Source organism: Pteronotus mesoamericanus, unplaced genomic scaffold (assembly GCF_021234165.1).
Source record: "Pteronotus mesoamericanus isolate MK-2021 breed Mesoamerican mustached bat unplaced genomic scaffold, CSHL_Meso_final contig_20, whole genome shotgun sequence".
Classification (NCBI taxonomy): Eukaryota; Metazoa; Chordata; class Mammalia; order Chiroptera; family Mormoopidae; genus Pteronotus; species Pteronotus mesoamericanus.
In genome coordinates this window covers 27,720,954-27,745,541 of record NW_026555085.1, presented here as the reverse complement: position 1 = coordinate 27,745,541, position 24,588 = coordinate 27,720,954, and the positions used below count along the sequence as shown (strand labels likewise).

At 34.9% G+C, this 24,588-nt stretch overlaps 1 protein-coding gene across 1 annotated transcript in view; it reads left to right on the top strand.

Moving 5' to 3' along the window:
* EYS (eyes shut homolog) overlaps nt 1-24,588 on the top strand; it is a 1,478,297-nt gene that overhangs the window by 1,184,316 nt on the left and 269,393 nt on the right. Inside the window, 3 exon segments of the mRNA XM_054568619.1 lie at nt 7,094-7,167; nt 7,169-7,253; nt 18,069-18,198. Coding sequence (XP_054424594.1) covers nt 7,094-7,167; nt 7,169-7,253; nt 18,069-18,198 — 289 coding nt within the window.

Sequence of the window (24,588 nt, the reverse complement as noted above, 5' to 3'; positions counted from 1 at the left end):
ATTTTTGATGTGCTAAACAATGTTTTACTTAGTTTTATTTTGTAAGAGGACAGAAGTAGCGTTTTAGATCTAGTTTCAGATTTTTGAGAGGGTTAAAGGACTCAACATGATGTTCAAACATTCTTTGACATTCAACCAAGGAATGAAAAACAGTATTGCTAGAGTGGCTGTGACAATGAAGAATGAGAAAGGATTTTGTTTTATTTTGTTTTAATGCACATTGTTTCCTTGTGCATTGCTTTGGTCAGACGAAGAGTAATTCTCTTCATGCTTTAAATGGAGAAATGAAGTGCCTATGATCAAATGGAGAAATGTTAGTGCTGCTCTAATTTTTTTCAAGAATTTTTCTATGGGGGGGGGGAAATTAGATGTCACAAAAATAGCAGCAGTACTAGTAGCAACAACAGAGTTGTTGATGATTTTTACCAGGCACCTAACAAATTGATTAACATTTATTGATTAATATAAATGTCAATATCTAATATGGGGAAATTATTCCTGTCAAGGTAATAACTTAGTCCATGAGACGTGGGCCATGCAAATCTAAAATATTTTCTTAATTCTAAAAAAATAAAAAATGTATGATATGGTAAGAATGTTTGGTGTCATCTATACATACTAAACTATAATACTATACATTATAATATATGCATAAATAGTACATGTACTATATACAAGGGTGAACAAAAATAGGTTTACAGTTGTGAGTATATGAAAGTTTATTCTTATATTATTATTTATTTATTACTATATTATTTATCTCATTATTATTAGTTATTGTTTTATATCTTTATGACTTATCTTTTAGGTAATGATGGCTGGTAATTTAACCTACTTTTGCCACCCCTGTATACATAAATCTTTAAGACATCAGAGTTTCTCACAGTTAATATGTATAATTTTATGTCATAGAACTTCATTTTACAATTTTGGAATAATACACATGATTATAACTTTTGTATTTTTGAATACTATTGGTTAGTCTTATTATTTTTCAGTGATCCTTCTTCAGGAGAAGAGATAGATTAACTTATTAACTAGTGATATTCCTTTTTATGACAGGACTTAATAAAATTAAGATTATAAAATGAGCAATGAAATATTTTTTAAGTAAAAACAAAATATTAATACTTACATTGCATCCATCTTATATAGTTTTTATAAACTTAGAATTTGTATGATGTTCTTTCTGGGAAAAGTAAGAAGAGACTCAATAAAAACAATTCAAGGGTATTAATTTTTCATTTTTATTTAGTAAGTTAAATCTATTTTCACTATAAAGGAGGAATAGCAAATAATACCATTTTTTCTATTACCAAGAATTGAAATAAAGCTGTATATGGATAATTTGTGACTCATCACATTTGTTGCTTTATTTGCATGTCAGTAGTGGGGATTAGATCCTAGAAAATCTTTATCCTAGGCTGAGGGGATTATAGTTCATAACATAGACAAAAGAGTCCATTTTTATTCAGAATGAATAAAATGTATGCTGTTCAGTTGTATTGTGGTCAGAGTAAAGATCCTAATCTCATCTGTATTTTCATTATCATAAAATAATCCATGGTGCTCTCCGGGATTAATTGTTCTGAATTGACTGTGTTCCTCATTCATAATAGAAGTATATTGGGTGAAAAAATTATGTTCACCCATATTTTTAACATAAGGTACTTCAAACTCAGTACTGTGGTTTCTTTCATACCTTCCTTTGACAATTTAAGAGTTTGGAGCTTTGTTAACATAACATAATTTAAGGATTCAAAACATTCTCCTTCTGGATTAATTTATTGGGTTTTTCCATGACTCAGAACTAATTTTAGATTTTGTTAACCATATAAAAGTTAATATAATTAGGTCAGACTACATAATCCTTTAAGATATTTGAACATTATATATGTCTAAACTGTAATTAGAAGCCACTAATTAACTACTATATTACATATTTTGTAAGATTTTTAATACAAATTTTTATATATAAAAACACTGGTTTTTTTTCCCCATTTATAATTGGTAGAGAAATAAATTTGGAGTGTGTTCAAAAAGCTTTGCCTGAAGAGGCTTTTGGAAGCAGCGGGAAACACTTTGCCTAACCCCAATTAGTCTTGTTTTCCATATTCAGGGCAGTTCTGTTTTTCAACATATTCACTAAACATGATGATAATGAAAATTAATATGGTTAGAAAGCAATTCAATAGCAAATGTTTATTGTTCATAATTGTTGTTCTCTGCCATAATTTTCATAAAACCTGTCAGCTCTGAAAACAAGGTTCAAGGAGCATGTGAGCTAGGAAGTAGGCAGGTGTGCCTGAATTATACAATAGATGTGCTCTTTCAAAATAACATGGAACTCATTTTTTAGCAAATTGAATTATATTTTTACTGCTCTTCGTGATTTTACTACTTCTCAGAATAAGTAAAACCTGATTATGAATCCAGATTTGATTCATATATGAACCCTGATATAAGGAGTGTTCTCTCACAGAAATTTTCCTGTGGATTTATTAATGTGAAAAGCTTAGCCAAGAAAAAAAAATGCTAGAACCCAATTTCTATAGTCCATCTTCACCTCATTTTAAGTATAAGAATATTTTTCTGTCTTTTTTTCAAAACTACCACAAATGGTCATTTTATCTATAGTTATATTTATCTAAGAATATATTTGCCTACAATGTACAAAATTGTCCATGCCATAGGAGGATGCAAAGATGAATCAGTCACAGATCTTTGTACCAGAGAGGGAACAGCATGGGAAGGGAGATGGAGTAGGATTTGTTAGACTCTCCCTTTTTCTAGTCTTAATCTCACATTGGCTTAATGGCACTTGGTGAGAGCAAATATAAGGAATAACAGTTAAGCAAATAAGGTGACATATATTCCGAGGATTCAGGAAAAACTACCACCTCAGGAGAATAAATTCTACCAACTTTTAGCTTGGGGTTTTCTTCCAGGAAGCTAGAATTTAAGCTTCATGAGGGCAAAGTCCTTGTCTATTCTGCTCACCACTCTATTCTTTGACCAGTTCTAGCACAGAGTAGCCACTAAATACATAGTTGCTGATTGAATTAAAACAAGTAGGATAAGTAAAAGCAACAGAAAGAAACAATGGCTAAAACCATATTATGGTAGAATCACAGATAAGCAACATTTAAGTAGTTGCCAAGATATATTATAAAGATTCTACTAATTTAAAACCCAAGTCTATCTCTTTGTAATCTTAACTGTTTTCCTTTTCCATAGCCACATCTAAATTTATCATCCAAAATTTCTCCAGGGTAGAGCTTCCTATACTGCATTTTAACTCGACTGGCCTCTGGTTTTTCTCCTTATATATTAAAAAGTGGTGCATGTGTAGTTCCAAATCTGTTAATGTTCTACTCTACCTGATCCAAACTAGCAATGGTATGACTTTTCTGGTTGCAAGAAAGCAAATTCATCTTCTTAACTCATACTTCTCAATGTCTTCTGAGAATTCATTTATTTAGAATATTTCATTTCTACTAATTAAAGTTAATTTACCTCCCTTACTCAATGTAACGGACTCAGATTTACTATTTTATCAGCTCTACCCTAAATTTCTAATATCTGTAATGTAAGGTGGACAACATGCCTCCCCTAAAAGTTGTAGCTATTAATATAAAATGATAGAGAATTTAAATTTGGGGAAATATTAAAGGTGACCTTTGAATTAAAGGAAGTCTTGTGTATCTGGCATGAGGAGAAGGACATTCCAGACAAACAGAACAGCCTGAACACAAGTGTAGCCATGGAGGAAAATGTGGTTCAACCTTCCTGGTAGATGTGTGTGTGTGGAAACACAAAAAATAAGACCATGGAGAGCCTAGTTTACTCCATAAGCAGAGGAATTATTTCATAGTACTGAAGATCTTAGATGATTACAAATGAGTAACGCTGACATGACAGCAATGACAGCTAACAGGCACTACAGGAAGGGAGGCCAGTTAGATGCTGTTGCCAATACTTGAGTTGAAATGTAACAAGAACTTAAATAAGCACAGTGGTAGTAGAAGGGAAGTTGCAAGATTTGATCTAAGAAAGAGGTGACAGGAACCAGCGACTATTTTGAGAAGAGATGGGTAGATAATGATGCTGAGTTTCTGAGCCTGGGAGAATAAGTGCTATGAGTGAAAAAAAATGGAGGAGGCTCAGATTTGGAAAAGGCATAGATGAATTATGTCCCAGGATAGAGCTTTAGAAACAGCACACCATGGAATAGTCGAAAGAACAATCTGAAAAGGTGCTGTTGGGCAGGTAAGAAGACAATCAAATTGTAGTATTGTGTCATGGGAGACAAGGAAGGAGAAATTTTTAATAAAAGTAAGTTTTAATTATTACAGGAGTTTCTAGGCATATTAGCACTGATGAAGGGTTTGCTGACTAGGCCTAAAAACTTTGGAGGGGAAAAAAAAAGATCCAGTAAAATAGCCAGTTAGGTAAATTTCTAGGAGTTAAAGACTCTGTGTAGAAGGACAAAAATTGTAAAATATATGTTACCATATAACTTAAATCAAGCAGTTTGCTAATAGATAAATTACATTATTTGTATCTGACAATACAGGATTATAGATATAAGCAAGATGTTAGACATAAACTTCCTTTTACGACCCAGAATATAATGCTATAAACAAAATGAGGTACCACATCTAAAAGCAGGATTTAAGTAGGAAACACTTGATATAAAAAGGGGCAGCATTTGAAGAGAAGGTTTTAGAGACTTGCTTTTGAGGACAACAGTTGTAGAAAGCTATCTGTTGACCTCACTCTTTACACTCTCTCACTCATCACACTCTCTCACTCATCATGTGACAGTGTTTGGTGGTAGCTAAAACTAGGTCACTTCATAAAGAACACTATGGACCAACAGGCAGACATTCATAACTGAGAAAGCCAAAGCAGCCTGTGTGTGCGTGTGGTAAAAAAAGAGAAAGAGAAGGGATTGTTTGAATATTAACTGTACTCCCACAGACAGTACAGCAGGGAATGTAGGAGTGTTTATCATAATCTAGATATAGACCCCTCAGAAAAGAGATTTGACTCAGAGTCATTTTATGTTCTGCCCAAGTGGTTTTTCTAGTCAGATGACCAAGGCCAGTTAATATTCCCCTCAGCTTGACTGCACTTCAGACAGGCCTCTTCCTGACTCTAGGCCTTTGACCTCACTTTTCTTAGAGCATTTAGTTTAGAAAACTTTCAATTATAAATTCTTTCTTTTGTCCCTTGAGATGTAAATCTTTTTGAAAGCTTTATGGCAGTTTTACAACCCAGGAATGTCTTTCTCCAGAACCTGGAGCCACCTCTTTCAAATGTAATCCATAAAGATGGGGTCCTATCTCCCATCCCTACAGAAGGGCAGGAGCCTAACTTCAATGGGTGCCTTGCTCCAAGTTATAAATTACCCCTTGCAATGAAGATATGAGAAAGCTTACATTTGGGGGGGGTAAGACCAATTAGCAAAACAGGTAACCTATGATCCCTTCATCTCAGCTCTTAAAAAGTCTACCACCTTTTGTTTCAGAAGAGTCGAGCAAAGACTGAATTCTGGCCTCTCTCCACTATTGCATTAGCCTTGAAAATGTGCGACTTTTTCTTTGACACAGGAAAGTGGTTTTCAACAGCAGGAGTCTGCATATAATGTGAGAAATCAGAGTGAGACCAAGTTAAAAGTGACAAACCCAAGGCAGGCATAGCACAAGTCCTACGAATTGCAGTTGGCAGAGGGTTTCTAAAGATTACACAAATCCTCATGAATTTGCCGGATTTAACAACTAAATATAACGGACACTCAGTTGAATTTGAATTTCAAATAAACAGCAAATAATTTTTTAGGCATAATTATGTCCTAAACATTGCATGAGATGTACTAAAAAAAAAATATTTGCTGTTTATTTGAAGTTGAAATTTGACTGAGCATCTATATTTTATCTGACATTCCTACCATGGGAGAAATAGACCATTGTAAATATCTATTCCTAGAGAGCAAGAGGCCTGCTTATAATATTAATCACCAGCTCTAATGGCTCTCTTTTCTTTGTAGTTCTCTCTCCTTTAAATGGCACATTCGCACCTTGTCTTCTCCCATTTGAAACTAGAAAGGTCCAAAACAACAGCCAGCCTGAAGGAGAGGTGGTAAGAAGGAAACCAGCTTCTTTCTGCCCCTCAAGACAGACCAGTATCAGGCATCCTGCAGGCCTTGACTGTGGACGGGGTAGGCAGAGTCTTATCTATGAGGGAAAGTATAAGTGTTGATTAATTTCTTAGACTGGACATGAGTTTTTCTAATTATTATGTAAATTAGAAAGTTTTCTAATAGGGATGGCCGAGCTTTCATCCAGAAGCAAAGAAAACTTCCCCATTGTGAGGGAGACAAAAAATCAAGTTGCATTTTCAATATCTTATATACTTGCTATATGTGCAAGTCTATAGATCTGAATATAGATATGACAACAAAATAAATACTTTTTAAAATTTATTTGCCTCAAGATGTTATGAGATTAATCAATTAAAAGGTTAAGAATTCTAAAAGAGGATCCCTAAAAATTATTAATAACCTTGCATATTACAGTAATGCTCTTATAAAATATTTTGTATATCAATGAAGATCACCAGGTATTAATGAATAATAATAAAAAGAATCTAACAACTTTCTAACATTTTTGTGTCACAGATTTTTAGGTGTAATTACAACAAATAAAGTTCATTGATTTTAAGGCTATAATTTGCTGTCCAGCCGTTTGTACTACAGAATATTTTAAGAATCTAATGAAAGGTACTATTTCACAGGTTTTTTTAATTACAATTTCAGTACATTTATTCACTCTTAAAGCTCATCCATGAACAAAAAATTAGATTTTTGCTTTGAGAGTTTTCCTCTGGATGGGTGGTTAATTATATGAGACAATGACTTTAAAATTTGTTGTAATGATAGATTTAAATTTTTTAAAGTCAAGCCTAAATAATATTTATAAATATTAGTTTTTATGCTTTTAAATGAATGATAACTATTAACATTATATTCTTATCTGCTTGATTAGCAAAATAATATATCAGATAGTAACATGGCCTATTTTTTTTTTAGATGCAGATTTAGTTTTTCCATCTTTCAATGGGAATTCCTATTTAGAGCTGCCTTTTTTTTACAACCCTAAATGAGTTGAAGTTTTTGCTGGAGAAGGAACATAAAAGAACTGTTGCCATCTACTTGACTAGAAAGATAAATGCTTTGAATGGAACCATTCTCTAATATTGAGTATTAAATGACCTCCTATGTGTAATGTTTTTTCTCAAATGATAATCTATTAAATCAATTAATTATTCATTTAAATATCATGGGGAAACTTTTCTAGCTTAATGCATGAAGCATGACAAAAAAAAAAAAATAATAAACAACCTTGGTTCCTTCTAGTTTTCTTTAAAAGTTTCTTTAATTTATGAGTCATTCAATGGAACATGACTTACAAACAGGATGTGAACCAGCAAGGAAAAATACAGCAAGCATATGAATTTGATGGCATACTGTATAGCTATAGCAGTAAAATATAAATGCTGCAAATGTTTCAGAGCATATTTTTATAATAATCACTAAATATAAATTGCATTCAATATTTGGCAACTTGGAAAAAGGCATTCCAAAGCTGGGATTCATTTGACAATTGGAGAAATTCCTATCACTCCTTTAGTATTATCTTGAAATTAGCTGGGGGTTTTTTTTTAAGTAGTATTAACAGTATTTATTTAAGGAAATGCCTTGCATCCAGGGTTTTCTACATCATGCAATATGCTCACAAGGATCTCTGTAATCAGAATTTATGGGCCTCTTCTACTGTTGAACATCACTAAAGTGTATTACTTGCAATATTCCAAATGTAACCATTTGTTTTGTTTCTTTCAAAATGGATGCTCAAGAGTTTTAGCAATTCTCTATGTTGGAGGTGTAATGTTTTTGGATTCATTATCTACTGCAGGGCAACCCATTATTTCCCAAATCATTTTCTATTCTCCTTTAAAGTATTTTGTGAAATTGATTCATTATTCTGTACTTTCTAAACAAAATTAAAACCTTTTTATTGTTTGACTTTGAGTAAAATGCCTAAAAGGAAGGTTTTTTTTTTTTTTTTGGAAACTGGGTACAATCAGAAGTTTTGAACATTAAGCTAAAACTGAGAATTTAGGTTATATTTTAGAAAGAAACTAACTTGTCAGAACTAGGCCAGCATTATTTATTTCTCAGGAATGTAAGCACCCATGTTTAAATGATGGCTTTAGAATGTCTGACTTATTTATGTTAAAAGAGAGAGAAGAAGTTTAAAAGAGGAAAACTTGTGTTTATATTCAAAACTTAAATGGTTGTAGACGACCATGAAATTTAGAGGTAATGGTGCATTGCAGGGGAAACAAAACAAAACCAAACAGAACAAAAGACACAAACATAATTTAAAGCCACAAAGCAAAATTATTTTTCTAGCTCTGCAATTTTTTAAGTCATACAGAATTGGAAGGCGTTTCCTTGTGGGAAGTGTGTTTTTACCAACTAAACAGCTCATAGCCAGAGAAGCAGCTGACCTCTGGGAATTCTCCTCCTCTGGGCCCTTCCTTCTGGCTCATGGCCATACCGCCACTCAATGTGCTCTCTTTTGAAGGCTATAGAAATACATGCCCAGCATATATATATATATATAAAATCTCCTGCTCACATTGACTCTTTAATTTAAACCAATAAAAAAACCCAAGATGATATTAGTGTCATAGGATTATTTTTGCCTTTCATATCCACTGACCTACCAAAAAGATTAAACTAGAAATTACCAGGAAGAAAACAGTGCCATTGTATGATTCCCTAACTCTGTCCTGTCGCATATAATTGTTGTTGTCACAGCACTGGATACATCAAGACTGTTTATTCATGGAAGTTTTAGAGCCTATGAATGGAGAAAATATTTTTGTCTGTAAAGCATTCTTTGTGTTCATTTTTAAAGCGGTCATTCAGTCCTACTGAGGGAATACCTCTGTGGTCTGTTTCATGGGGTTGCTGCTTTTACTCCTCTTGGAATTTGTCAAACTCATAGGAGCCTCACTACAGATGAACATAACGACTTTTGTGATTCAGTTAGACACCCGTATTTTATAAAAGGTATCCCTTAACTTGACTTAAGGGCTAATTTCTTTCCTCTTATGTGTAGGAGCAATTAAAAGTAGTGAGGAAATTAAAACAGATGTTTTACTTCAGAGTTTAGAGGTTGATTTTTGTCTGGGTTTTTCTGGTTTGTTTTATTTGTTTTATAGTTTTGCCATTTTTTTTTTCCTATTTTGGAACATTTCAATAAAAACAATTTCATTCTGCAAACATTTATTGAACATTGTTATTTTGTATCATCAAATATTAAAGAGAAAAAGATAGAGAAATAACAGGTTGTAAACCAATGTCAGGTTTGAATTATATTCCTAGTTCAAAACCGTAGATTTATCTTTTCTCAGTTTGCCGCACCAACTAATTGAAGTTGAAAAGGAACAAAAGGAACATAAAACTTGAATCCTTATGGGGTTATAATAAAAATCCTTAGAAAAGATAGTTTAAAAAAGAATGCTCTGTGGGAGAGAGACAGCTCTGAGAACAGCAGTCAAGATGAAAAGCAAGCTTTTTGAATCTGCCACTGAACGGATACAGAATTCTGGAACTCAGTCAAAGGAGTTCCTAATAGGTCACGGGAGAAGGGAAGAGACCACACAAAACTCTTTAGGTGCACTTTCAGAAAATGAGCTCTATTCGGCAAGCAGTATCAATCAGAAGGTTTCGTCATGGGATATATTACTATGCAGTTGAATCCATTCTGTGCTGCTTCTTTGAAAAGAAATAATCATGCCCTTTGGAAGTATGTGATCTTTGAGAATTAGGAGCAGACATCTGACCAAGTTACAGGAGGTAAATTACATGAGCAACTCCAGTGGGAGAATGGGTTTCAGAAGCAGTCTTTATATTATTTAATGTTTGTATTTAAGAAAGAAAGTAAAAGAAGGACTAGTCTTAGTTATGTATTCCAGTTAGGAATCGACAGAACAAGTAGGATTAATGGGCCCTCCCTTTTTGTGCATTTAGGTAGGGCTAAAATAAGAGGTTTCTGACATTGCTGAAGAAAATAAATTAAATCTAAAGAATCAAACATCTGCCCTTCTCTATAAAATAATTCTCAGCAGAATACACAATATCTTCATTTGCTGGATATGCCAAGGTCAATGAAATCTCATGGTATTTCCTGACATCATATGAAAAAGTATCTTTTCTTATAGAAAATGTTGGCTCTTGCAAATAGTAAAGGTATTAACATTAAGTGAAATAAGTCAGACAGAGAAAGGCAAGCACCATATGTTGTCACTTAGATGTGGAATCTAAAAAACAAGATAAATGAACAAAATTGAAACAGACTCATAGATAGAGAGAACAGACTGATGGTTGACAGGGGGAGGCGCCTTGGAGGCTTGGTAAAGAAGGTGAAGGGATTGAGACTTACAAACTGGTAGTTATAGAATAGTCAAGGGGATGTAAAGTACAGCATAGGGAATATAGCCAATAATATTATAATAACTATATATGGTGCCAGGTGGGTACTAGACATTTGGGGGGATCACTTTGTAAAGTATGTGATTGTCTAACCTATAATGAACAACTGAAACTAATACAAAATAATATTGAATATAAACTGTAATTGAAAAATAAAATTTTTTAAAAGTTTGCTCTGTTGGTGTAATCAATTTTGCAATGCACACCATAAAATTTGGGAGGTACCTTTGTCCCTTCTTACTAGCACCCAATGGTGCTTGAGCCAGATGAATATGGGAGGAACTGGGGTTGAAAACAAGGATGATGAAGTGATACATTGCCATTCATAGGCATGTAGAGACTACTTTTTGTTTTATCTTATCATTTTTATGAGAGCAAAAGCCAAATTTAGCACATTTTAATTGAGTGCCGAGAAAATGCACCACACTCTGCTAGGCACTGTGAAGAATACAAAGATGAATAAGAAATTGTGTGTATCCCGTTTCTCACCATTTAGCAGAGAGATACTATGAACATGATTCTATGAAAAAGGCGCTCGTGATAGGTCTTAAAATAAGAGTATTAATTAATAACTGGGCTGAGTAGAGATTCCTTACATCAGGAAATCTGTGCTTACGTGTCTTCACTAAATAGGAATCACCTCATAACCTAGACTTGTGTTTCACATCTATAGTCCACCAGCGTCCTCAATATTCCACCCTTGACTTGCATAGAGTAAGCACTTGATTAGAATAGTTCTTGAAGTTCTGCTTGTGAGGTACTCAATTTTGATGGTTGTGATGAAAAATTGGTAGGTATTGAGACTTTATTTCAGGTAATTATTCTGTTAAACATTGTTACACTTTCTTCCTCTGGTAAGTAGGGAGAAAAGCCTACAGATTTCAATGGTTTAGTCAAAAAGTAGCTTAAATCAAAGGTAATTTTTTCCTGGGTCTACTTGATCATGTGCAGAATAGGGGGTGGCACATTTTTTTCTGTAATGGCCAGAGAGTAAATAATTTTGCAGGCCATACAGTCTCTGTCATAGTGGTTCAACTCTGCCAAATATAGCATGAAAAGAGCCATAGGCAAAAGTAAATAAATGAAATGTGATCGTGTTTCAAAAAAAACTTTACTCACAAAACCAGACAATAGCAGAATTTGGCCTATGGGTGATAGTTTGCCAACCCTTGACTTAGAATGTTGTGATTCATTAAGCTTCTCCTGAAATAGAACAATCGTGTTAAGAATAGTTAGACCCTCTTGCTATGACTGAAATTTATAAAGAAATAAATCAGTGGGAGATACAACTCTACTTCTGATGTCATTAAAACAGAGAATGGCCTAATGAGGAGCAAGCTTGCTTCTGGTGGGCAGTGGCAGGCCCAAAAACAAACTCAGTCAGGGATGGAAATTGCTGCCATGACCATCTCAAGAAGAGTATAATCCAGTGATTAAAAAAACTACTCAAGCAGGGGGAACGCTGGGGGGGGGGGGGCGGTGCAGGCTGGAGGGGGATGAAGAGGAGAAAAAAGTGGGACAACTGTAATAGCATAATCAACAAAATATATTTTTTAAAAAAAGAAATCTACTCGAGCTGGACAACCCAGCTCTGCCTTTTGGACAAGTACCTATTGCATTGCACAGCTGCTAGATGGGGTGCACTACAGCGGGGAGCACCACCTGGGTCACTGCTCGTCCCAGGCCTGGGCAGCAACTGCCAAGGGATGTGGGGATGGAGCACATCGCAGGGAATATCCCGGGATCTGAGGGATACTGTGCTGAGATGGGAGCAGGGCTCTGAATTCCTCAGAGCCTGTCCTGGGGTTGTCACAGATGAGGGGGATAAACACAGTCATCACAAACACTTCTCTGTTTGCCAGGAGAGGGGACAAGTCACAACCCTCTAGTGGGGAAGGCCCCGAGTCCCTTTATCCAAAGATTTTGTTGAAAAGGTTATCAGTGGGGCTGGGTAACAGGAATGCACAGGTTATCTCATTACATCAGTATGTTAATGTTCAAAGGGAATTGGTGATGTTTTGGAGAAAACAAATGGCAGAAACACACTGATTTACAAACCTGATTTATTAGGGTTGGAGAGGAGACTAGTAAACAAGAGAGACACTAAACTTGAGAGTGTAGTAAATATAAAAGTGCCTAAAGGTATAGGGTTAGGGCGCATAATGTAAATTTCCTTCCCAGTGTGAGCTGGCTAGAGCTTTTGAGAGAAGAACAAAGCACACTTTAAAGAATTTACTTTTAGGCCTGATTTCCCCAGGATGGCGAGAGGTGGTTTAGGGTTGATTCCTGTATTGTTTCTAAGCCTGAGCCAGATGAGGGGAAGGAGCCACCAAGAGACAAGGAGGCTTCTTTCCAATAGAATGAGGACTCCAGCCATGCCCAAGCCGAGCTGAGGGGTGCAGGCCTTTTTGCCCTTTCTCCATGTCCCCCAATTTCTTGTCTGCTGCCAATATTCGATCAGCATCTGTCTTAGGCTGTATACCTCAGCTCAAGATAACTTACCCATCTTTGATAACCGATCATCCATGGCAAAGCAGAGAGGCAGGAGCTACGCCCCTGCCAGAGGGGACAGGTTATGTCTCCCCAGGAGCCTGTTTCTCCAAGGCCTCCTGATTATTTCCAGCCTTGGGGCCTTCCAGCCTGTCAGCGGGGTTACAGTTCCTGAAACCAGGCCGGGCGTTTCCCAACAAGTAATTTAATGTCTCTGTGCCTCAGTTTCTGTAAAATGCAATAATATTAATAATAATAACACCAATGATATCAAAGAGTTGTTTTAGGATTAAGAGAGTTAACACATTCAATGTGCTTAAAATAATGGCAAACATGAAGTGCTAAAAATCCTATTCAGATAATGCTTTAATCCTTCATCCTTTATAGCTTGCTGGGTAGGGACACCTGGGAATTAAAGGCCTTGGATAGTGTATTTTTTTCTAAAATGTGTCATTAATGTTACCCATTTGATAGCTATATCAGGGAAAGAATAATTAGATTATAAAAAATCCTGGATTCATGAATGTGACAGTAGTGAGATAGATGGTTAGTACAACTTTTTTTGTTTCCATTTTATCTATTTCATCCAAATGAAGAGGATTAATGGCCTCTAAGAGTCTTGTATTACATTTTTTTAACTAGTTAAACAAAATTAATAGGCTAAGAAAAATTAAAATATACTCTCTATCAATTTTAGAAACTGGCCCAGAAGCCCTTCTGCCGCAGCAGGATCATGGCCAGACGGCTGCGCGGCCCTTCCGGCCTCCTGAGAGCTTCTCCGGTTGCAGTCCTTCCACAGACTAACTAGCTCACCCTTAACACGGCACTGTCACTGTAAGATGTCTTTTAACCATGGGCAGCTGTTACTAAGGTTGCTACTGGAGTTACTGCTACTCTCTACAAATACAGCCCTTTAAGGAGAGCCGGGAGAGAGTTCTAAAGCTGCAGCAAAATCATGTGTGTTCAATAGGGAACCCAGTGCAGGCTCAGAGAAAGGTCTTTGTCCCTTGCTACAAAGGGGGCACCAGGAATGAAGAGATCATCCAACTGCTGCCATAGACAGGTCGAAAAGTTGGTAGGTGACCAAGGGTGGACTTGGACTTAAGTCAGTGTGGGCTAACTGTACAACGTGGATAAATCAATTAACCTTTCTATACTTTAGTTTGACTATAAATAATGTAAAAGTAATTTTTATTACCAAGTTCACAAGGTTTGAAAATAATGTATATAAAAGTGTTTTGAAAAATACAAAGTGCCATAAAAATATATGGTGTTATTTCTTTCATTAAAAATGGTAGAAATCCATGTTATTTTATGGAAATTTATAAATTTGGCTATCTACGTACATGACTTAATAGATATATTACCTGTATTAATCACTATCCATACTATGAGGAATGATATTGAACTTCATTTTAATTCAGATGATCAACTGATAAATCTCTTCTGAATGATCATTGATACATGATCTCAAATCAAATAGTCATTGATGTTTGGGAGCAGTCATTGCAATAGTTCAAATGGAGAAAATACCCATTTCTAATGGAAATGGTAAACCATATAGTCATATAAATCATTAATACTCTATCTTCAGTATTTCAATGAAATGAGAAGTATTTATGCTCACAAAATTTCAGATATACAACCTAATGCAATACCCAAGCCAATCAAATTTTTAAAAAATTGACTAGGATATAATTCTTGCCCTCTCTCTGCCTTATTTTATTACTCTTCCTTTCTTGTGAGACTAATAATTTCTATTATATACAGGGTGGGGCACAAGTAGGTTTACAGTTGTTCTTGTGGAAAATAATACAATGGTTAATAAATAACAATACAAACAAAGAATATAAAGAATAAAAAAAGAAACAAAGAATAAATTCTGGGTTTTACACACTCACAACTACAAACCGGCTTTTGCTCCACCCTGTATAAATATACTATATATACTACATAAATTTCAGACTCAAAATTATGGGATTTTCTTTCTAAAAGGCTATAATATTTAGAAACCAGGGTCTACTGTTTTGCAAGTAATGATTTCTGTTGAGAATTATAAATTTTATGAAGTTTCAAAATATTTTCTGGATAAATATTCAGAAAACTCACAATAGAAATGATTTATTGAAAAAATTAAAAAATAGACAGGGGATGTCAAGAATAGTATAGGAAGTGGAGAAGCCAAAGAACTTACATGCATAACCCATGGACATGAAGGAAGGAGGGAGGGGGAGATTGCTGGAGGGAAGGGAGTACCAGGTGGAAGAGGAAAAGGGGGGAAAAAATGGAACAACTGTAATAGCATAATCAATAAAATATATTTTTTTAAAAGAGAAAAGAAAAAATTATTATATACCCTAAAAATATGAAGAATTATTTCAAAAAGGATCAGGTCACACTTCTTAACTAATGCATTATCAAGTATCTTTTCAGTGAAACAGCAGAATGACTTTCCTTCAATGGTTTAATAATGAGCTCTTCTGGAGCTTTCATGTGCTATCCAGAGGTAGCACAAACTGCAATATAATAGAGGAAAGATACTGCTTCTCATGTTTGCCATATATATATAAAATCTTATACATATAAAAATATACAAGGTATGGCAAAAGTAGGTTTACTCACAACTGTAAACCTACCTATTTATTAGAGAGAGAGATATTAACATTTCCCTGATGTCTTTGGGTTGAACTAAAGTTAATGTGGAATATGGAACTTATGTAGAGCTTAATATAAAAATATACATCTAATAGTAGTCATTATTTATAATTTTCTTTAGTAATTCTATTTTGAAAATTTTATATTCTTTCTATTTTACTATTACCACAAATTTTTTAATTGTAAAATCAAATAATTTTTTTATAATTGTGTTTGAAAATATGTGGTCTTTAATACTATTTGTGAAAAACAAAGAATTCCTCGTAAGTGTTTATTCATAATTTTTCTCTTATTACAGAATCTATGTTTTGTGATACAAAGCCAATTGATTCAAGAGTGAAGAAGCCAGTGAAACAATATGACCATATTCCCTGAAGTGAATAATTTGCTATTAAATCCTGTAAATATATCAGTAGCAATAGGTTTTCCATCTCCCCACCTACTGTCACATATTATCAGCAAAATACTTTGATTCTTTAAAAGTGTTATTATTTAAAACAAAAAACAACTTTAATATTATATAATATTATATAATATATATGCTATATTATATATATAATATATTGCATATATTATAGCATATATAGTATTGTTAATCAAAAATTGTTATTATATAGCAGACTGTAGAGAGAACTAAGCTTAGTTGTTTATTTTATTTTCATTTCCATTACCTTTGTCAAAGTAGCCTTACCATGTACTATATTACAGGGTAGCTATGGTTGATAATGGGATGTTGGTACACTTGGCTACAAATATTCATCTCTATCATTGATTTTAGTGGTTGACCTCCCTTTAAAAATAATTCATTCTTGAATGGTACTGCATACCTTGTTTAATGTGTATAATCAATTTTTCAAACTCTGTTTTTGAAGCTTTGAAAAACAAACTTTCTACATATGGCACAACAGCTTGACCTAAATGTTCAGCTTTGTTCTACTCTATCCTGCATATCATATTTCTAAGCCTTCTATTAAAAATATGAGTCTGAAATAGTAACATAAAGAAATTATTAAAATATTAAGTAGTAGGAACTTCTGGGTAAAATACTAAGTATTATGAACTTCTGGAACAGGATAACAGACTGTCCCTTTAGTGCATAACACTATGAACCACTATTTTATCTCCTGAAAGGATGAGGGTAGAGAATAAGACAATTCAAGGATAAAGAACAACCTTATACCATTTTAGGATAGGACCTTTATTGTCTCCCAGGAGAGAAAACACAAGATGCAGGTACTAAGTTTTGTGTTTCTTAATGTGCTTCATAGCCCCCAGTGCCCTCCCCTAGTTAAAAAAAAAGTCAAAAATAATTCTAAAAGTTCTTAATTATACTCTCAAATTCAGAGAAAAGCAGCCTGGAAAGGAAGTTATGGGAAAAGTAAAGGAAAACATTAAAGAGTAGATGTCCAAAAAACTGCTAATGGATCTCAGGAGAGGCAAACCAGGTGAAGCTGCATTTCCTACTGCCAGGCACTGGGCTAATTGGAGCATTATACCACTGACGTCCTCAGAAGTGTGACAAAATCTGGATGGGCTGAATGTACTCTAATAAAGGGCATTTAGGAGGATCTCAGAAGAGTGATTTTTAACCCTTTTTATGATGGTCTTTGCCACTCATATTTTATTATTAAATCTTTAATTCAATTGTTTTAATCCAATGGATGACATAAAAAGTACTAATTTTATCACAAAGGAAACAACTGATAAACTGACTTACACAAAAATTAAAAATATATTCATCAAAACTCACCCTTAAGGGATTGGCATGACAGTCTACAAAACTGGAAAAGTTGTTTTCAATATATATGGTTTAGAAAAGATGCGTATCCTATACACATACACATATATGTATATAGACATCAAGATTATATTGATAGATAATCAATAACAAAAATAACCAAATAAAAATATGAGCACAAACACAAAATGACATTCACAGAAAAGGATATCAAAATAGCCACTCCATGGGCTGGAGGAAGGGAGAATGTTTCTCTTTTTTTCTTTATAATTTATCATTTCTATTTTTATTAAAGATATTAAAATTAAGATATAAATTATAATAAGTCAAATTATTCAATACTTAGTAGGCACCAGTCACTTCCATTTCTTATTTTATTTAATCATCAGAGTTGTTCTAAAAATTAGTTGTTCTGATTAAACCAGTATAATGTATAAGGAAATGAGGCTCAAAATAGGTAAGGTCATCTCTTTATTAGTAAACAGAGTCAGAAGTCAATCTCATGTCATGTTAATGCTGTTAACATCATGCTATTTTCAGCCTGTGGAAAATATTCGACATTTCTAACATTTCTCTCTAATCTTATGTAATTTTCTTCTTAAAGGTAGTGAGAAGGATTTCTTCATTTATTTCTTGTGGAAGGAAGGGCCACAGTTAAATATGGATGTGGAAGTTCCCCAAATAGCTTGATTCTTTCTGCTAATTATAGCATTAACACAAATGCATTTGTCCCTATCACCATACAGTAAGTACGGCACAGTAGTTCTTGGAACTCTAGTGCTGAGCCTTATTTTTTAAATGTTATTTATATGTATAGCAGTAGCCCAAGTACAGAAAGACAAAAAGGTTCACCTGAAAATTGTTTTGCTAATCTTTTCTTTTTCCAGTTTGGTAGAGGATCAGTGGACATTTCTCCCTGTCCAAAACATCCACAGAGACATTTGGTCCATGCCAAAATGTACTTAAAAGTTGAGTCTATCTAAAATATGCACAGTTAATACAATTCCCATTTTCTGCAAGATTCTAACCCCAACCCTTCTCCGTGGCCCACGTGACATTACCAACTAGGCTACTGAGGCAAGAAGGGTTATTATTGGCACTAGGGCTACAACACAATTATTGGGCCAATAAAACATGATAGTATTTTTTTATGTATTATCCCATAAACCCCAAATATACATAAATGTTTTCGGCTATTTGAACTAGGGACCATTTTGCCTGGACCAAATGTCTCATTTCAGTAGATGTTTTAGACAAGACCAAATGTTCTGCAAGGTAGTAAACTATGAATTAAACCAAGATATAATTTGATATAATCAAATTGTATGCAAAAAGAATCAATTTCTTTGAAAATATCATGGAGCAAGTAAATGAAGAGTCAGGTTGTTCAGCTGAAGTTAAGATGTAGTTCAATTGTTTAACAAAATATCGATTGAGTGAAAAGGGTACAGCTATTAGGAATTGGGGGGCAGGGCATGACCCTGCACAAAAAAAGGAAATCCAATAGAAAAAAATGGATATTAATGGAAATATCTTTCTGGAACATATAAATTTTTGGAAGGCAGTCTTGAAATTAGTTCATGCTTCAGAATAAGGAAATCGAATAGGAGAGAAAGGCTAAATGCAGTGGTCACATCCCGAGGGCATTACTGAATGAAATTTTCACATAGCAGCCAAGAATTTAAAATTCATCATCAGTATAGCAGTCTAGTGATAATGGTCTCTAAAGTTACTCTGTCTCAGTTAAAAATAATGTTTTGTGTCTAAGTTTATATGTTATATGACAATTGAACGAGTTCATCTGATCAGCAGGAGTCTTGGCTAACCTATAAAGGTTATATACATCAAATAAAATTTTCCAGGGTCTGCATCAATCTGAAAATGAAATCAAAGAAATTGACACCAATCTGAAAACAGAAATGCCTTATAAAGGCAGGGACAGTTTCTTACTCATTCTTAATGCACGTCTGCAAATGTCTGGATACAGAAAGAGATGAAGGTACCCAGGCTGAGTAATTCAGTTGATTATGACAAGAAAGCAATGAAATTACCCTAAGGCAAGACAATTATTCATAAATTAGACATACTCTTTAGAAACACTAAGATCTATATAGACAAAACAAAACTTCAGATTATCTCTCTTACAAAGGTTAGCAGTTGAGTCCCCCCAAAAAGAGGCAGATGAGAAGCGAATAACCTAGGAACCAATTTAAAAGCTGTTTTTATTGATAATATCATCATTTTAAATAATATAATCATTTCATATGAGCAATGGCACATTTGATTGCATACAATATAATTTTTATTTTTGGTCCAACTTTCTTATAGAAATGATTTTATTTTTTGCCTGTAAGTAATGGTGGCCAGACTGGGCGGTCCTCAAATAAACCACTCAGATCCTTAGGTAGCCTGAAGTTGTAAGCATCCTGTAAAAAAATTTGATGCTTTTAGTAAAACTAAAAACTAAAGACATTCCAAGTCTTTCAGTTAATTTTATCCAAAATTTAGAAAGTAAAAACCAGGCATCTCTACTGAAAATTAGCTTTGTCTTTGAGGCAATATCCTGCATGACCTTAAGGTGACAGTAGGTTACATTAAAGGCTGACCTTACAGTTATATTATATATTGCATATTACTGTTACATAAACTATTTAAATTCATAAAATAAATATAAATTATTTAAAGTTATGTAGTAAAATTTTTACACTTTTTTGCTTAAGCCCTTCACCTATTTCACCCAGTTCCCGAATCCTCCTCTCTCTGACAGCTGTCAGTCTGTGCTCCGTATCTCTGAGTCTGTTTCTATTTTGTTTATATCGCTCATTAGATTCCATATATAAGTGAATTCATATGGTGTTTGTCTTTCTCTGACTGGCTTATTTCATTTAGCACAATACTCTCTACATCCATCCAGACTGTCACAGAAGGTCAGATTTCCTTCATCTTACAGCTACATAGTATTCCACTGTGTAAATGCACCACAGCTTTTTTTTATCTGCTCATCTATTGATGGGCACTTGAGCTACTTCCAAATCATGGCTGTTGTAAATAGCAGTGCAGTGAATATAGGGGTGCATATATTCTTTCAAATCAATATTTTGACTTTGGATATATTCCCAAAAGTAGAATCACTGAGTCATAAGGTGCTTTCATTTTTAATTGTTTTGAGGAAAACCCATACTGTTTTTCATGGTGACTGCACCATTCTACATTCCCACCAACAATGCACAAAGATGAGTGTTCTCTTTTTTCACAAACTCACCAGTACTGGTGATTTGAGGATTTATTGATGATAGCTATTCTGAGAGGTGTGAGGTGATAATCTCATTATGGTTTTAATTTACATTTCTCTGATGATTAGTGATATTGAGCATCTTTTCATATGTCTATTAACCATGTGTATGTCTTCTTTGGAGAAGTGCCTATTCAGATCCTTTATTCATTTTTTTTTGGAGGGGGAAGTAAGGAGCAAATTTATTTTGAAATCTGGTGGGTATAGCTGGATGGGCAGTAGACACAAATGTGAATAGCCTGTCATGACCAAAAATGAGCTAGTAACATTAGTTGGACTCTGAAACAGTGAAGGGACACCAAGAATTTACTGATCCCTGGGCAATGACCAGTGGTGCTAGGGATCAGAAAGAATTTAGTGGTTCATTCCTTCTTCATTTATTTATTCAATCAACAAACTTTGTTTGTATTGTTCCAATACATGTGTCGCTTTTGCCTGCCAACACTGCCCTCGGCCCCACCCACCCCACCTTCCCCCCTCAATCTTTCCCCACCTTGGATTCATCCATGTATCCTTCACACTTGTTCCTTGATCTGACCCTTCCCCTTCCTCTCCCTGTTAACCGTCCCCCTCCCTCCCATCCCTGATCGTTTCTTATTTCTTTCAATGTTGGTGGTCATATTTTCATTGCCTGTTTACTTTGCTGATTAGGTACCACTTATAGGTGAGATCATATGGTATTTCTCTTTCACTCCCAGACTTATTTCACATAGCATGATGCTCTACAGTTCCATCGATGTTGTCGAAAAAAGTAGTAGTTCTTTCTTTCTTTCTGCTGCATAGTATTCCATTGTGAAATGTACCACAGTTTTTGATCCACTCACTTACTTATGTCCACTTAGGTTGCTTCCAGCACATGGCTATTTTAAATTGTGCTTCTGTGAACATAGGAGTGCATAGGTTCATTTGTTTTGTTTTTTTCTATTTTATTAAAATTTTATTTAACATTAATGAAATTAAGATTTAAGGACAGAGGCCAATCTAAGTGGCTCTTTCCCCTGCCCTTTTTATTTTTTTAATCTATTTTCTTTATGTTTTCAAATACATTTGTCTCTGCCTTCCCCCCACCAACTTCCCCTGCCCCACTCCCCTCAATCCTTCCCCTTTGATTTTGTCCATGAGTCCTTGCTACACGCTCCCCAACCCTCCCATTCCCTTCCTTTTCCCCCGTCCCCGCCTCCCTCCATGTGTCTTGTCTCTCTTCATTTCTTTTCCTTTCAGTGCTGCTGGTCTTATTTTCCTTGCATCTTTGTATTGTTGGTTAGGTTCCACTTATAGGTGAGATCATATGGTATTTGTCTTTCGCTCCCTGGCTTATTTCACTTAGCATAATGCTCTCTAGTTCCATCCATGCTGTCATGAAATTTAGTAGTTCTTTCTTTCTTTCTGCTGCGTAGTATTCCATTGGGTAAATGTACCATAATTTTTTGATCCAATCAACTACTGATGGGCATTTAGGTTGCTTCCAACACTTGGCTATTGTCAATTGTGCTGCTATGAACATTGGGGTGCATAGGTTCTTTTGTATTGATGTTTTGGTATTCTTAGGGTATAGTCCCAGCAGGGGAATCACTGGATCAAAAGGCAGTTCCATTTTCAGCTTTTTGAGGAAATTCCACACTGCTTTCCACAATGGCTGCACCAGTCTGCATTCCCACCAACAGTGTACTAGGGTTCCCTTTTCTCCACAACCTCGCCAGCACCTGTTGTTTGCTGATCTGTTTTTGATGGCCATTCTGACTGGTGTGAGGTGGTACCTCATGGTGGTTTTGATCTGCATTTCTCTGATGGCTAGTGATGCTGAGCATCCTTTCAAATATCTCTGGGCCCTCTGTATACCTTCCTTGGAAAAGCATCTGCCCAGGTCCTTTGCCCATTTTTTGATTGGATCATTTGTCTTCTTGGAGTGGAGTCCAATGAGTTCTTTATATATTTTGGAGATCAAACCTCTATCTGATGTATCATTAGCGAATACATTTTCCCATACAGATGGCTCCCTTTTCATTTGGTTGATGTTTTCTTTTGCCGTGCAGAAGCTGCTTCTTTTGATGAGGTCCCACTTGTTTATTCTTTCCTTTATGTCCCTTGCTTTAGGAGGCAGATCAGTGAAAAAATTGCTGCATGGGATATCTAAGAGTTTCCTGCCAATGTTCTCCTCTAGGACTTTGATGGTGTTGTGACTTATATTTAAGTCTTTTATCCATCTTGAGTTTATTTTTGTGTATGGTGTCAGCTGATGATCCAATTTCAATTTTTTGCATGTAGCCGTCCAGCTCTCCCAACACCATTTGTTGAAGAGGCTATTATTGCTCCATTTTATGCTTCTGCCCCCTTTGTCAAATATTAGATGCCCATATAGACCTGGGCTTATTTCTGGGCTTTCTATTCTGTTCCACTATGGTCTATGGGTCTGTTCTTGTGCCAGTACCAGATTGTTTTGAGTATAGTGGCTTTGTAGTATAGTTTGATGTCTGGTACTGTGATCCCTCTTACTTTGTGTTTCTTTCTCAAAATTGCTGCACTTATTCTGGGTCGTTTATGGTTCCATATAAATTTTTGAAATGTCTGTTCTATTTCTGTGAAATACGTCATTAGTATCTTAATATGGATTGTGTTGAATCTATAAATTGCTTTGGGTAGTATGGACATTTTGATGATATTAATTCTTCCAATCCATGAGCACAGTATATGCTTCCATTTATTTGTGTCTTCCTTAATCTCCTTCTTCAATGTCGTATAGTTTTCTGCATACATGTCTTTTACCTCCTTGGTTAAATGTTTCCTAGGTACCTTATTTTTCTTGTTGCTATATCGAATGATTTTTTTTTCTGATTTCTTCTTCTTCTATTTCATTGCCGGTGTACAAAAGTGCCTTTGATTTCTGAACATTGACTTTGTATCCTGCTGTTTTGCCAAATTCACTTATTAGGTTGAAGAGTTTTTTGGTAGAGCCTACAGGGTTTTCTATGTACACTATCATGTCCTCTGCAAAAAATGATAGTTTTACTTCCTCCTTTCCTATCGGGATGCCTTTTATTTCTTTTTCTTCTCTGACCGCTGTGGCTAGGACTTCCAATACGATGTTGAAAAGAAGCGGCGAAAGCGTACATCCTTGTCATGTTCCCAATCTTAGTGGGAAAGCTTTTATTTTTTGCCCTTTGAGTATGATGTTGGCTGTAGGTTTTTCATATATGGCCTTTATTATGTTGAGGAATGCCCCATTTATTCCCATTTTGTTGAGTATTTTGATCTTAAATGGATACTGTATCTTATCAAATGCTTTTTCTGCGTCTATCGAGATGATCATGTGGTTTTAGTTTTTTCTTTTATTTATGTGATGTATTACATTTATTGACTTGCATATATTGAACCATCCCTGCATGCCTGGGATGAATCCCACTTGATCATGGTGGATAATCTTTTTAATGTATTGCTGGATGTCGTTTGCCAATATTTTGTTGAGGATTTTAGCATCTATGTTCATCAGCGAAATTGGCCTGTAGTTTTCTTTCTTTGTAGGGTCTTTATCTGGTTTTGGGATTAGGGTGATGCTGGCCTCATAAAAAGAGTCTGGGAGTCTTCCCTCCACTTGGATTTTTTGGAATAGTCTGAGAAGGACAGGGGTTAGCTCTTTAAATGTTTTGTAAAATTCTCCTGTGAAACTGTCTGGCCCAGGGCTTTTGTGTGCCGGGAGTTTCTTGATTTCTGCTTCAGTTTCCCCAGATGTTATTGGTCTGTTCAAGCTTTCTGTTTCTTCCTCCTTCAGTGTTGGAGGATTATACTTTTCTAAAAATTTGTCCATTTCATCGAGGTTTTCAAATTTCTTGGCATATAATTGTTCAT